Source organism: Sus scrofa, chromosome 7 (assembly GCF_054392235.1).
Source record: "Sus scrofa isolate SSC_HxYL_T2T_F1_AM1 chromosome 7, Sscrofa_HxYL_maternal_Yorkshire_Landrace_v2.0, whole genome shotgun sequence".
Taxonomy (NCBI): Eukaryota; Metazoa; Chordata; class Mammalia; order Artiodactyla; family Suidae; genus Sus; species Sus scrofa.
The window spans coordinates 91,218,946-91,232,693 of NC_139389.1; the positions used below are offsets into that span (position 1 = coordinate 91,218,946).

Consider the following 13,748-nt stretch of genomic DNA (forward strand, 5'->3'; position numbering starts at 1 on the left):
AGAAAATAACTTTCAAACAAAACATTGATGAGTCAAAGTTTATTGAACACCTCTATTCATGCATTAAATAAATGTGCCAAGAACAATATATGCTGGTGGCAGTAGGGAAAACACTGGGACTGGAGTCAAGAGAAGATATCTCAATGTCTTTTCCTCCAAATCTAAAAGACATTTTCTTTAATGGAACTTTCAATCTGACTAGAAAGTGAACAGCATTTTTTTTTCCGGTTTTACTGAAGTAAAATTGATAAAATTGTACATATTTAAGGTGTATAACATGATAATTTGCTAATGTATATACATCGTGAAAGACTATTTTTTTCCAAAGGACAGGAAAAAGAAAAAAAAAGCACAAAGTGTGTTTAACTTGAGCATGCAATGCTTTAGAATAGACCACTGCATTAAAAACTTTAACGAGGGTCATACCTAAATATATGGTATTGAGAGTTTTGTAATTTTTAAAGAAATTATGAATGGTATTGTCAGGCATGCTCTGACAAAAAAGATAATTTTTTGAGGTTGTGAGGGCATGGAGCAGCGCCTGCTACCCGAGTCATCTCCACCTCCTAAGTGTGTTAGTGCAATACTGCAGGACCAAGAGGGAGAAGCATTCATTATTCTCTGATGCCCACAGCGCAAAACCCCGCCCCACAACTAACTACAATTCCCGTCGTGCTATGGGCCTCTCTAGTTTGGCCCCCCCTCCTCTGGACCCCCAGTCCTGCGGCGACGCGGGCGAGCGCATGCGCTCAGCTCTCTCCGCCGCCTCGAGGGCCGCAGAGATTGGGCGGGGCTTTCGGGCGCTCGCGGGACGGTTCCGCCCTTCGTCCTCTCCCCTAGGCTTCTCTTCGGACCGTTAACCTCGAATGAGGAACGAGCAGGGAGGAAAGGGAGGGGCTGCGGCGGCGCGGGCACAGCCCGCCGGGCCCGGGGCCGGGGGCGGCGAGGTCACGTAACTGCTGCTCTGGTGTCTGGCCGGGGAGGGGGTTCCCTCCCTGGCGGTCCGAGCCCTCCAGCGCACGCTGCGGCTCGGAAACAGTTACTGGCTCGTAAACAACAGCTGCGCGCGCACCCGCATCAGCTGGCGCCGGGATCCCGCACCTGAGACCTCCTCCTCCTACCCTCATCCTCGCCGCTCTCTCCTTCTCAGCCAGGGCCAGCCTGCGAGGCCTTTCTCCTCTTCTGTTAAGACCCGAAGGAAGAAGAGCGAGGGGCTGACCTTGCGCCGGAGCCCTGGTAGGGGAGAAAGCGTCTCCGGCAAAGGGGTGGCCCGTCCTGTCACACGGAGGCGAAACCCGCGAGCCGGTCGGGGGTTGGATGGACTAGCAGCAACCTGCCACGACCCTCAGTGAAGTGCCGCTAGCCGCCTCCTCCCAGATCCCAGGGACCTTTCTGCCAGAAGAGCGGGCGGGCCACCCCCGCAGACTTTTCGGAGGCAGGAATAAGGTCTGCCCCTGCAGCCTCCTCTGCTCACCCGTCTCTCCTCATTCTCCTCTATCCACAGTGTGCGGTATTTTTCCCGTTATGCATGCGCACCTCTCCCACCAGACCCAAGTGGATTATCGGCCTCAGAAACATCGGGTGGCTCTACACACACCTCCTCCCAGCCAGACCTGTGGGGTATTCACCTGATACACAACAGGTGGCCGGTGGACACCATTTCGAAATTTGATCTATGCTATATTCGCCTGATAAGGGTGGGCTTGTGCACACTTTGCTCAACTAGCCGTGGAACATTTACAAATAAAGGACTAACTACATCGGCGGAAACCTTAGGGACGGGAGGAGAAAGGCTTCATCACCTGCTTCACTGGGACCATAGCACTGAGCCCGCATCTCCGGACCAGAGGAGAAAACTAGATATCTCTTCATTCTGAAGGAACGAAGTTACCCGAGATTGGCATTGTTTTGTCCTTTTTTATTTCCTTAAATATTTTTCAGCTGCTGATAGTGGACTTTCTGTAATAGTCGGCTTGAATTCTGAGACTAAGAATTCTTATTTGGGGCTTTTCGTGTGTTGTAAATCAAGGTAATTGAGGGTTTTTTTTTTTTTTTTTTAGTTATCTTTTCAACTTTTGCAGTCCAAAGTAGTCAGCGTTTAAGAGGAAGAGTTTTGTGGGATTTTTCTTTTTTCTTTGTCCTTATAAAGGAAAAGAAAAAGCAAAATGCATCCTCCAGAAACCACCGCCAAGATGGCTTCAGTTCGGTTCATGGTGACACCAACAAAGATTGATGACATTCCAGGTTTGTCAGACACCAGTCCAGACCTCAGCTCTCGATCCAGTTCCCGAGTACGATTTAGCTCCCGGGAAAGTGTGCCTGAAACAAGCCGGAGTGAGCCTATGAGTGAGATGTCTGGAGCCACCACTTCACTGGCAACTGTTGCCCTGGACCCAGCCAGTGACAGGACTTCCAACCCCCCGGATGCTACTGAGGGTAAGTAGAAAGGTAGATAACAGGATACTTCCATTCTGGCATATTTATCCAGGATGACTATATACTGTGAGATCATTTTTCTATTATGGAATAATTATCAGGCACTGGAGGACCTCTTTTTGAGATGCTCAGGAACCCTAAATAATGGTTAGTATAGTGGCTCTTTGCAGTAGTAATTTGGCATTGGCAAGATGGGAAGTAGATGTATGTTTTGAGGACTTCATTTTTGTCTCTTTGGAATTGAAATGAGTATTTTGGTTAAGGATGAATATCAAGAATTTAATAATTTTTCAGCATGGAGAATCCTAAATTGTAAAATTTAGTGGAAGGCTATCTTTGGTGTTCTAACTATTACAGTTTGCTTTTAAGGCCGTTTACAAAGAGTAGTTATTAATCATATCTTAGTTATTGGCTTTCCTGCTAAGACTTCAGATATTGTATGACAGTATTCTTCTAAAAATTTTGTTTTTTATAGAGACAGTGGTTCAAGTAGCTAAGCTTATTCAGGGTGATGCTGGGTAGATCTGAGTGGGCTATCCTGTGGAATGGAGAATTATAAAGAGGCTTTTAGGGCCTGATTCTCACCTAATTGTTTTACTTTGAACTTTCCATGAAATGTACTGAGTACTGAGTCTTTGTAGTCAGGAAGTAGCCTGCAAACCACTTCTGACTTATGTTGACCATTGCAGACCTTTAGCTCCTTAAACCAGTTTGTGTCATCAGGCTTGGAGGTTTTCATTGGATTTAGTGAGAAAGAGGTGATGGAAAAGAGAGATGAAATAAAACAGAGGTCATAACATTTTTTGGACTCTGAAGTAGAAAAGTTTGAGAAATGCCATTCTGCTGCATGTGTTAGTTTTATGCTATGTTCTAACTAGCATAGATCCATCTGGTAATGAAAACTTCTCTTAAGGCTCTGGAGTTCCCGTGTGGCTCAGTGGAAATAAACCCAACTAATATCCATGAGGATGCAGGTTCAATCCCAGGCCTTGCTCAGTGGGTTAAGGATCAGCCATTGCCATGAGCTGTGGTGTAGGTCAAAGATTGTGGCTAGGATCCTACGTTGCTGTGGCTGTGGCATAGGCTGGCAACTGTACCTCTGATCTGACCCCTAGCCTGAGAACTTCCATATGCTGCAGGTGCGGCCCTAAAAAGCAAAAAAAAAAAAAAAGGAATCTTAAAGGCTCTTAAAATAATAGTCTCCCCAAGATGAAAACCATAGCTTCCGGTGTCAAGAAATGTTGTTCCTCTAACCCAAAGGGTTCAGGAAACCAGAATGAGTTTAGTTCCTTATTTCTGTTTCTGGTTGTTGTGGTTTTTTTTTTCTTTTTTTTTTTTCGTCTCTTTGTCTTTTGTAGGGCCACACCTGTGGCATATGGAGGTTCCCAGGCTAGGGGTTGAATCGGAGCTGCAGCCACTGGCCTACACCACAGCCTCAGCAACACCAGATCCTTAACCCACTGAAGCCAGGGATTGAACCTGCGTCCTCATGGTTGCTAGTTGGGTTTGTTAACCATTGAGCCATGATAGGAACTCCTGTTTCTCTTTTTTTAGTGTTTCGAACAAGGTGGCTTTGTAAAATTTATAGTCCTAGAATTCACTTATCCTTGACTAATCTTTTTTTTTTTTTTAAATTAAGACATTACAGGTCAGTTCCTGGACTTCACTGTTTTTAAATCTTTGCAGACTTTACACTATGTCCCATGGTGTTAAAATTACATTATGGAATAAAAAATAATTTATCATTTTCTCTTCTTACAAATTAATTTTAAATTGTAGATTGAGTTTTTGCTCATCATACTGTCTTTGTAACATGCTGGTGTAATGTCATACTTGTTGTAAAAATACCAGGAAATAAATACTATAACAGTGTTTATTTTTTTTAATGCCAGAATTGTCCTGGCCTAGGAACTTCCATATGATGGGAGTGTGGCCATAAAATTAAAAAAAAAAAAAAAAAAAAGACTTTTTCAGTAATATGTTAGTAGTCTTGCAGAAACAGGATCCTTGTCTAGGCTGCTCTTCTTATCTATAAGCATTCTTTAAGGTCTAGAGTGGTATCGCTTTACACCATAAGGGTAAAACTGGGGACGTGTCTAGGTGAAATCTTATCTTGTTTAGGTGGGTACAGAAGTTAAAGCTTGGCTCTCCAACATATTTCTTAATGCTTGAATACTCTATGCTACTAGATGAAAGCGAAATTAACAGACCAGTGATCAAATTGCACTTTTCCCTAGAGTATTCTTGGGAAACGAGTTTCCTACTTTCCCAATGACCTACTTTTCTCTTTCTACCTTTTAAAAAAAATTCTTATGATGATGATCATCCTGTGATATATATTCCCCATCAGAGGGAATGAGTTAAAAATAGAATTATTTCACCTTTGGCCTTATAATATGCAGATGTCCCTATTAAACTTAGATGTAGGTCTTCAAAGGATGCTGTTGTCAAGAGAATCAAGGACATATGTTTATCTATATTAGTCTTTTGGCTGGATTTAGTATAGGAAAACAACTAATCCCTTTTCTACAATCGATTCTATCCTTAAGCGCAGAGTGTATTTCAGAATTGTGTTTGCTGTTTCAACATTTAGAATTCTGTGACTTTTCTAGGAGGAGGCCTTTCTATATCCTTTATTGGTTGCAGCATTGATATGATTCTCTTCTTTTCACACAATTCCCATACCTCCCACATTTCTTCCCACCTTAAGTTTCTTATCTTGTCATATACCTTTTATTCACATTGCATCACACAACCAACGGGTGTGTGTGTGTGTGTGACACAGGAAGTTTTAAATTCTTTTAATGAAGTTTTAAATTCTTATTTCTATCTGTGTTAATTTTTTTCTACTCTTGGCCTTTTGAATAGTAATTATCTGTCTGCCATCAAAGTATTTATAGTTTTCTTTCATTTTGTCAAGGTTCCGTTAGAATTTATGGGGAGTATCCAGTTGGTAAATACAATCAATCTTAGCACTCTACTTGCTTACGCATGAGGAATGCCTTGAAGATACAGAAGTAACGGTTGAGAGTGGATACCTCTGAACAGTTATGAAAATAGGGTGAAGAGTGGGAATTTTCCTTTATAAACAATTTAGAAGGGAAGGTACAATTTTTTTTATATTGAGACTATCACTTTGATAATTTAAAACAATTTTAAGAGGCTTAGCATGTTAATAGCGAACCTCAAATTCTGGTCAAACACCATTTATTTTTTTGGCCGCACCCGCAGCATGCAGAAATTCCCGAGCCAGGCATCAAACCTGACAACAGCAGTGACAACACTGGATGTTTAACTCCTAGGCCTCCAAGGAATTCTATGATGAGCATTTTCTACATTTGCCTCACAACCTTTTGGTTAACTTAAATGATTGTTAAAAATAATAATACCAAAATAAGTCAGACAACATATTTTTATATATCTTAAACAGGCTCTAATACATTTCCACCTTTTACAACTCAACAGTTACTTCCTGAGGCCCAGATATGTGTGTGAGGCACTCCAGTAGGAATTATAGGAAATACTTAGGAAAATATAGATAATCTATGTTTTAACTTTGGAGAGCTCATGGAAATAGTGGTGAAAATAATAGGAACAGTCTCACCAAACATTTACTGAGCACGTGTTATGGGTGTTAAGGATGCAGGGTGAGAAAGAGCATCCAGTAACTTCTAAGGAAAATTATGATCTAATAGAGAAAGAAACTAAATTTTCATTTAAGTTATAATGCTGTATGATAAATGCAGCAATAGAAGTATATAGCAAAATACAAAAAAAAAAGGCAAATTTTAGAATAATACAGTAAAAAAAAAATGCAGCAAAGGAGAGTGATGAACTGAGGAAAAATGGAGACTGGGGAGACTAGAGGACTTGGTGAGGTAAAGTGATAGTGAAAGATGTGGGATTAAAGACTGTAGACAGTTGAATGTTTGAGTTAATGGATTCAAAAGTGGGGCAGCTCCAGTGTTAACATGATCCATTGTGCAGCCTGGAAAGTGAGGTTCTGAAGTGGAGTAAAAATAAAAGCAAGTTGAGGAGTTCCCATTGTGGCTCAGCAGGTTAAGAACCCAACTACTGTCCTTGAGGATTCGGATTCTATCCCTGGCCTTTCTCAGTAGGTTAAGGATCTGGTGTTGTCACAAGCTTCAGCATAGATCACAAATGCAGCTCAGATCTCAAGTTGCTGTTGCTGTGGCTGTGGTGTAGGCCGGCAGCTGCCGCTCCAGTTTAGTCCCTAGCCTGGGAACTTCCATATGCCACAGCTGTGGCCCTAAAAACAAACAAAAAAATAAAAGCCAGTTGAGACAAGGAACTTAAAGTATACCAACTTTGAGGCTGGCTGTCACCAAGTTTTTATTGAGAGCTCTTAGCAATAGAGATGCAAAAATAATTTAGATAAACCCCTTCTTCAAGGAGCCATATTCTTTCTTAAACCTTTTTGTCATTCAACCCCACATCCAGATAGAATAAATGAGTTATTTATGTCTCTATATCTCTTATACAGAATACTACTATAGCACATATTTAACTTAATTTTGGGTTATTATTTCACTTTTTGTGTTTGTTTACATTTTATGTTTCTTAATTAGGCTGTGAGGATCTTGAGGACAGGAACACAAAGTTTTCTTTGTATCTTCAGAGCATCATGTTGTTGAATTATGTTTTATTTGGTGGATTTACTAGGACCTAAAGCCCAGAAAACATTCCTCTCAGCTCTGAGGGACTATTATGAACAGGTAAGAAAGGAGCTGGGATATACAGGAGTTTTTGCAAAACAAACAAACAGAAAAAACAAGTAGTTAGAACATGAAAAGATCACTGTTAAAGAAAAATCTGATATCTTCAGTTAATGAATTTAGTGCTTTTCTAAGCATAAGAAGATACAAGATTCGGTGCTTGTTGGTATCATTCCTTTGAGATGTACCTTAGCTATCTAGGGCCAGTATCCTATTTTTCTCCATTGAAAGCCCCCTTAGGGTAATTGGAGGTGGTGAAGTGACTGATGGCTTCATGGCCTCAACATCCTTTGTTCACTGATTTGGTAGGCAGCATTCTTTGTCCGTAGTATTTAAAAGCTCTTCAACTGATTTTTTTTTTTTTAAGTATAGTTGATTTACAGTGTTATACCAATTTCTGCTGTACAACAAAGTGACTCATATATGTGTATATGTATATGCACATATACATACATATATACATATACATACATGTGTGTATGTATATGTATATGTATGTTTTTTTTTTTTTTGTCTTTTGCCTTTTTAGTGCTGTACCTGCAGCATATGGAGGTTCCCAGGCTAGGGGTCTAATTGGAGCTGTTGCTGCCTGCCACAGCAACTCCAGATCTGAACTGTGTCTGCGACCTACACCACAGCTCACGGTAACGCAGGATCATTAACCCACTGAGTGAGGCCAGGGATTGAACCCGTAACCTCATGGTTCTTAGTCACATTTGTTTCTGCTGCGCCATGGTGGGAACTCCTACACAATCTTTTTTTATATTCTTTTCCATCATGGTCTATCCCCAGAGACTGGATATAGTTCCCTGTGCTATATAGTAAGACCTTGTTGTTTATCGTTTTTAGATGTAATAGTTTGCATCTACTAACCCCAAACTCCCAGTCCATCCCTCTCCCTCCCTACTCCCTCTTGGCAACTACAGGTCTGTTCTCTATGTCTGTGAGTCTGCTTCTCTTTTGTAGATAGGTTCCTTTGTGCCATATTTTAGATTCAACGTATGTGATATCATATGATATCTGACTTACTTCACTTAGTATGATAATCTCTTAAATCCATCCATGTTGCTGCGAATGGCATTATTTCATTCTTTTATATGGCTGAGTAGTATTCCATTGTATATATGTACCACATCTTCTTAATCCATTCATCTGTCAATGGGCATTTATTCAGGTTGTTTCCATGTCTTCGCTATTGTGAATGGTGCTGCTGTGAAGATAGGGGTGCATATATCTTTTTGAATGGTAGTTTTATCTGGATATATTCCCAGCATGATATAATAATTCCCAAAGAAGTGCGGGATCTGAGTCCCGTCTGCAACCTGCACCACAGCTCACAGCATCGGCGGATCCTTAACTCACTGAGCAAAGCCAGAGATCGAACCCACAACCTCATGGTTCCTAGTCAGATTCGTTAACTGCTGCGCCACGGGAACTCCAACGGTATGTTTCTTGACTCCAGATTTGCATAAATTTTGCTTTGTTATTACCTGACTGGAATGGAAAAGAAGGAAGAAGACCCTCCTGTGAATCTAAGAGTCTTATAAAAATTATGCTTTTCTATGTTAGGCCTGTTAGAATAAGGAGAATGTGGGGGTTTTTGTTGTTTTTTGTTTGTTTGTTTTTGCTTTTTATGGCCGCATCTGTGGCATATGGAAATTCCCAGGCTAGGGTCCAATCAGAGCTGCAGCTGTCAGCCTATGCCACAGCCACAACAACTCGTGATCCCAAGGTCCGTCTGTGACCTGTGCAACAGCTTGTGGCAACACTGGATCCTTAACCCACTGAGCCAGGCTAGGGAGCACACCTACATCCTCATGGATATTAGTTCATTTTGTAACCTGCAGACCCACAAAGGAACTCCTAAGAGGAATATTTTTATTTTATTTTATATTTTATTACTCAATGAATTTATTACGTTTATAGTTGTACAATGAACATCACAATTCAATTTTATAGGATGTCCACCCCACAACTCCAGCACACCCCCCCACCCCCCAAACTGTTTCCATTGGAAACCATAAGTTTTTCAAAGTCTGAGTAAGTATCTATTCTGCAAAAAAGTTCATTGTGTCCTTTTCTCAGATTCCACATGTCAGTGAAAGCATTTGATGTTGGTATCTCATTGTATGACTGACTTCACTTAGCATGATAATTTCTAGGTCCATCCATGTTGCGAAAAATGCCGGTGTTTCTTTCCTTTTATTGGTTGAGTAATGTTCCATTGTGTATATGTACCACATCTTCTTGATCCACTCCTCGGTTGATGGACATTTAGGTTGTTTCCATGTCTTGGCTATTGCAAATAGTGCTGCAATGAACATTGGAGTACATGTGTCTTTTCAAGTCATGGTTTTCTCTGGGTAGATGTCCAGGAGTGGGATTGCTGGATCAAATGGTAGTTCTATGGTTAGTTTTCTGAGGAATCTCCATCCTGTTTTCCACAGTGGTTTCACCAATTTACAATCCCACCAGTGGTGTACTAGGGTTCCTTTTTCTCCACGACCTTTCTAGCACTTATTGTTTGTAGACTTTTTGATGATGGCCATTCTGGTTGGTGTAAGGTGGTACCTCGTAGTGGTTTTTATTTGCATTTCTCTAATAATGAGTGATGTTGAACATCTTCTCATGCGTTTTTTGGCCATCTGTATGTCTTCTTTGGTCTGTTTAGGTCTTCAGCCCATTTTTTGATGGGGTTTGTTTTTGTTTTTTTTTTTGGTGTTGAATGGTAGAAGGTGTTTATAAATTTTGGAGATTAATCCCTTGTCAGTCGATTCATTTGCAAAGATTTTCTCCCATTCTGTGGGTTGTCTTTTTGTTTTGTTTAGGGTTTCCTTTGCTGTGCAGAAACTTTGAAGTTTAATTAGGTGTCATTTGTTTATTTTTGTTTTTACTATCATTACTCTAAGAGGTGGATCTGAAAAGATGTTGCTGTCATTTATGTGGGAGAGCGTTTGGCCTATGTTTTCCTCTAAGAGTTTTATAGTGTCTGGTCTTCTATCCAGGTCTTTAATCCATTTTGAGTTTATTTTTGTGCATGGTGTTAGGGAGTGTTCTAATTTCATTCTTTTCCATGTGGCTGTCCAGATTTCCCAGCACCACTTATTGAACAGGCTGTCTTTTCTCCATTGTATATCCTTGCCTCCTTTGTCATAGATTAGTTGGCTGTAGGTGCGTGGGTTTAATTCTGGTCTTTCTCTCCTGTTCCACTGATCTATATTTCTGTCTTTGTGCCAGTACTATATGGTTTTGATTATTGTTGCTTTGTAGTATAGACTGAAGTCTGGGAGCCTGATTCCTACAGCCCCATTTTTCTTTTCCAGGATGCCTTTGGCTATTCTGGGTCTTTTGTGCTTCCAAACAAACGTTAAAATATTGTGTTTGAGTTCTGTGAAAAATGTCCTTGGTAATTTGATAGGGATTGCATTGAATCTGTAGATTGCCTTGGGTAGTAATAGTCATTTTGATAATATTGACTCTTCCACTCCAAGAGCATGGTCTTTCTTTCCTTCTATTTATGTCATCTTTGATTTCTTTCATCAGTGTCTTATAGTTTTCAGAGTACAGGTCTTTTGTCTCTTTAGGTAGGTTTACTCCTAGGTATTTTATTCTTTTGGATGCAATGGTGAATGGGATTGCTTTCCTAATTTCTCTTTCTGATCTTTTGTTGTTAGTATATAGAAATGCTGTCGATTTCTGTGTATTAATTTTGTATCCTGTGACTTTGCCAAATTCATGGATGAGCTCTAACAGTATTCTGGTATAGTCTTTAGGATTCTCTAGGTACAGTCTGTCATCTGCAAACAGTGATAGTTTTACTTCTTCCTTTCCAATTTGGATTCCTTTTATTTCTTTTACTTCTCTGATTGCTGTGGCTAGTTATGTTGAATAGTAGCAGCAAGAGTGGACATTCTTGTTCCTGATCTCAGCGGGAATTCTTTCAGCTTTTCACCATTGAGAATGATGTTTGCTGTGGGTTTGTCATATATGGCCTTTATCATGTTGAGGTATATTCTTTCTATGCCCACTTTCTGAAGGGTTTTTATCAGAAATGGGTGTTGGATTCTGTCAAAGGCCTTTTCTGCATCTATTGAGAGGATCATATGGCTTTTATTCTTCAGTTTGTTAATGTGGTGTATCACACTGATGGATTTGTGGATATTGAGGAACACTTGCATCCCTGGGATAAATCCCACTTGATCATGATGTACAGTCCTTTTAATGTATTGTTGGATGCGGTTTGCTAGTATTTTGTTGAGGATTTTTGCATCGATGTTCATCAGTGAAATTGGCCTATGGTCTTCTTTTTTTGTGGTATCTTTGTCTGGTTTTGGCATAGGGTGATGGTGGCCTCATAGAATGAGTTTGGGAGTATCCCTTCCTCTGCAGTTTTTTGAAATAGTTTCAGAAGGATAGATGTTAGCTCTTCTCTAAATGTTTGATAGAATTTGCCTGTGAAGCTGTCTGGTCCTGGACTTTTATTCGTTGGAAGTTTTTTAATCACAGTTTCAATTTCAGTTCTTGTGATTGGTCCATTCATCTTTTCTATTTCATCTTGGTTTAGTCTTGGAAGATTGTACCTTTCTAAGAATTTGTCCATTTCTTCTAGGTTTTCCATTTTATTGGCATATAGTTGCATATAGTAGTCTCTTATGATCCTTTGTATTTCTGTGATGTCCGTTCATACCTCTCATTTTCATTTCTTATTTTATTGATTTGAGTCCTCTCTCTTATTTTCTTGATAAGTCTGGCTAAGGGTTTATCAATTTTGTTGACCTTTTCAAAGAACCAGTTTTTCGTTTCATCGATCTTTTTTTTTTTTTGGTTTCTGTTTCATTGATTTGTGCTCTGATCTTTATGCTTTCTTTCCTTCTACTAACTTTAGGTCTTATCTGTTCTTCTCTCTCTAGCTGCTTTAGAGGTAAAGTTAGGTTGTTTATTTGAGCTTTTTCTTGATTCCTGAGGTGGGCTTGTATTGCCATAAACTTTCCTCTTAGAACGACTTTTGCTGCATCCCATAGGTTTTGGAGTGTCGTATCTTTGTTGTCATTTGTTTCTAGGTATTTCTTAATTTCTTTTTTGATTTCTTCAGTGATCCATTAGTTGTTTAGTAGCATGTTGTTTAGGTTCCGCATGTTTGTGTTTTTTGCAGTTTTCTTCTTGTTGTTGATTTCCAGTTGGATAGCGTTGTGTCAGAAAAGATGCTTGACAGGATTTCAATTTTCTTAAAGTTACCAAGGTTGGATTTGTAGCCCAGGATGTGATCAATCTTAGAGAATGTTCTATGTGCACTTGAGAAGAATGTGTATTCTGTTGCTTTTGGATGGAATGTCCTATAAATATCTATTAAGTCCATTTGGTCTAATGCTTCATTCAGGGCCTGTGTTTCCTTATTGATTTTCTGTCCGGATGATCTGTCCATTGCTGTAAGTGGGGTGTTAAAGTCCCCCACTATGATTGTGTTATTGTTGATTTGTCCTTTTAAGGTTGTTAGCAGTTGCCTTATATATTGTGGTGAACCTATGTTGGGTGCGTAGATATTTACACTTGTTATATCATCTTCTTGGATTGATCCTTTGATCATTATGTAATGTCCTTCTTTGTCCCTTAAAATATTTTTCATTTTAAAGTCTATTTTGTCTGGTATGAGTATTTCTACTCCAGCTTTCTTTTGATTCCCATTTGCATGGAATATTTTCTTCCATCCTCTCCCTTTCAATTTGTATATGTCCCTAGAAGTGAAGTGGGTCTCTTGAAGACAGCATATATATGGGTCTTGTTTTTGTATCCATTCAGCCAGTCTATGTCTTTTGGTTGGGGCATTTAGTCCATTAACATTTAAGGTAATCATTGATATGTATGTTCTTATTGCCATTTTATTAATTGCTTTGGATTTGTTTTTGTTGCTCTTTTTTCTTCCTTTCTTCTCTTTTTCTCTCCTCTTCTAGTTTGATGTCTATGTTTAGCGTTGTATTTGAGTTGATTTTTCTTTGTGTATCAATTGTAGATTTTTGGTTTGCAGTTTTTCTGAAGTTTTGATATGTGTCTATATGTATATGAGATTGTTTTAAGTTTTTGTTCTCTTAATTGCAAGTTCATCTCCAGTGTCCTGCATTTGTACCCACCACTTCTCATGGTTTCTGATTTTGGTGGCATAATTGTGCATGGATGATTTCGTATCTTGACTGTGTATATACCTTTACTGGTGAGCCTTGTCATTTGTGGTATTTTTGTTTCCTGTTGCTGTCTTTTCTTTTCTGCCTAGAGACGTTCCTTTAGTATTTGTTGTAAGGCTGGTTTAGTGTTTCTGAATTCTCTCAACTTTTGCTTATCTGTGAAGGTTTTGATTTCTCCTTCAAATCTGAATGAGAGCCTTGCTGGATAAAGTAATCTTGGTTAGAGGTTTTTGTCTTTCATCACACTGGGTATTTCATGCTACACTCTTCTGGCCTGCAGAGTTTCTGCTGAAAAATTTGCCGATAACCTTATCGGGGTTCCCTTGTATGTTATTTGTTTCTTTTCCCTAGCTGCTTTCAAGATTTTCTCTTTGTCTTTAATTTTGGTTAGTTTGATTAA

General features: G+C 39.6%; 1 protein-coding gene and 2 long non-coding RNA genes across 7 annotated transcripts in view; 1 reads left to right on the plus strand and 2 right to left on the minus strand.

Annotated features, from left to right (window-relative positions):
* LOC146401763 (uncharacterized) overlaps positions 1–13,748 on the minus strand; it is a 909,931-nt gene that overhangs the window by 751,966 nt on the left and 144,217 nt on the right. The window lies entirely within an intron of this gene.
* Positions 786–13,748, plus strand: part of SLC12A6 (solute carrier family 12 member 6) — a 101,575-nt gene continuing 88,612 nt past the window's right edge. For 3 of the 5 annotated variants that reach the window (XR_014810917.1, XM_084969356.1, XM_021099331.2), the window contains exons 1-2: positions 786–2,029; positions 2,150–2,436. Coding sequence is in view for 3 of the 5 variants with exons in the window: in XM_021099331.2 (XP_020954990.1) it covers positions 2,166–2,436 (271 nt within the window). In the remaining 2 variants the exon portion in view is untranslated. The remainder of the gene's footprint in view (positions 2,030–2,149; positions 2,437–13,748) is intronic. The other 2 variants (XM_084969353.1, XM_084969354.1) reach the window with 1 other exon arrangement.
* LOC146401768 (uncharacterized) lies at positions 930–6,216 on the minus strand. Its single transcript, XR_014810922.1, has 2 exons — positions 3,916–6,216; positions 930–3,389 (listed from the first exon to the last, which is right to left on the minus strand). It is a non-coding gene; the product is annotated as an uncharacterized LOC146401768 (long non-coding RNA).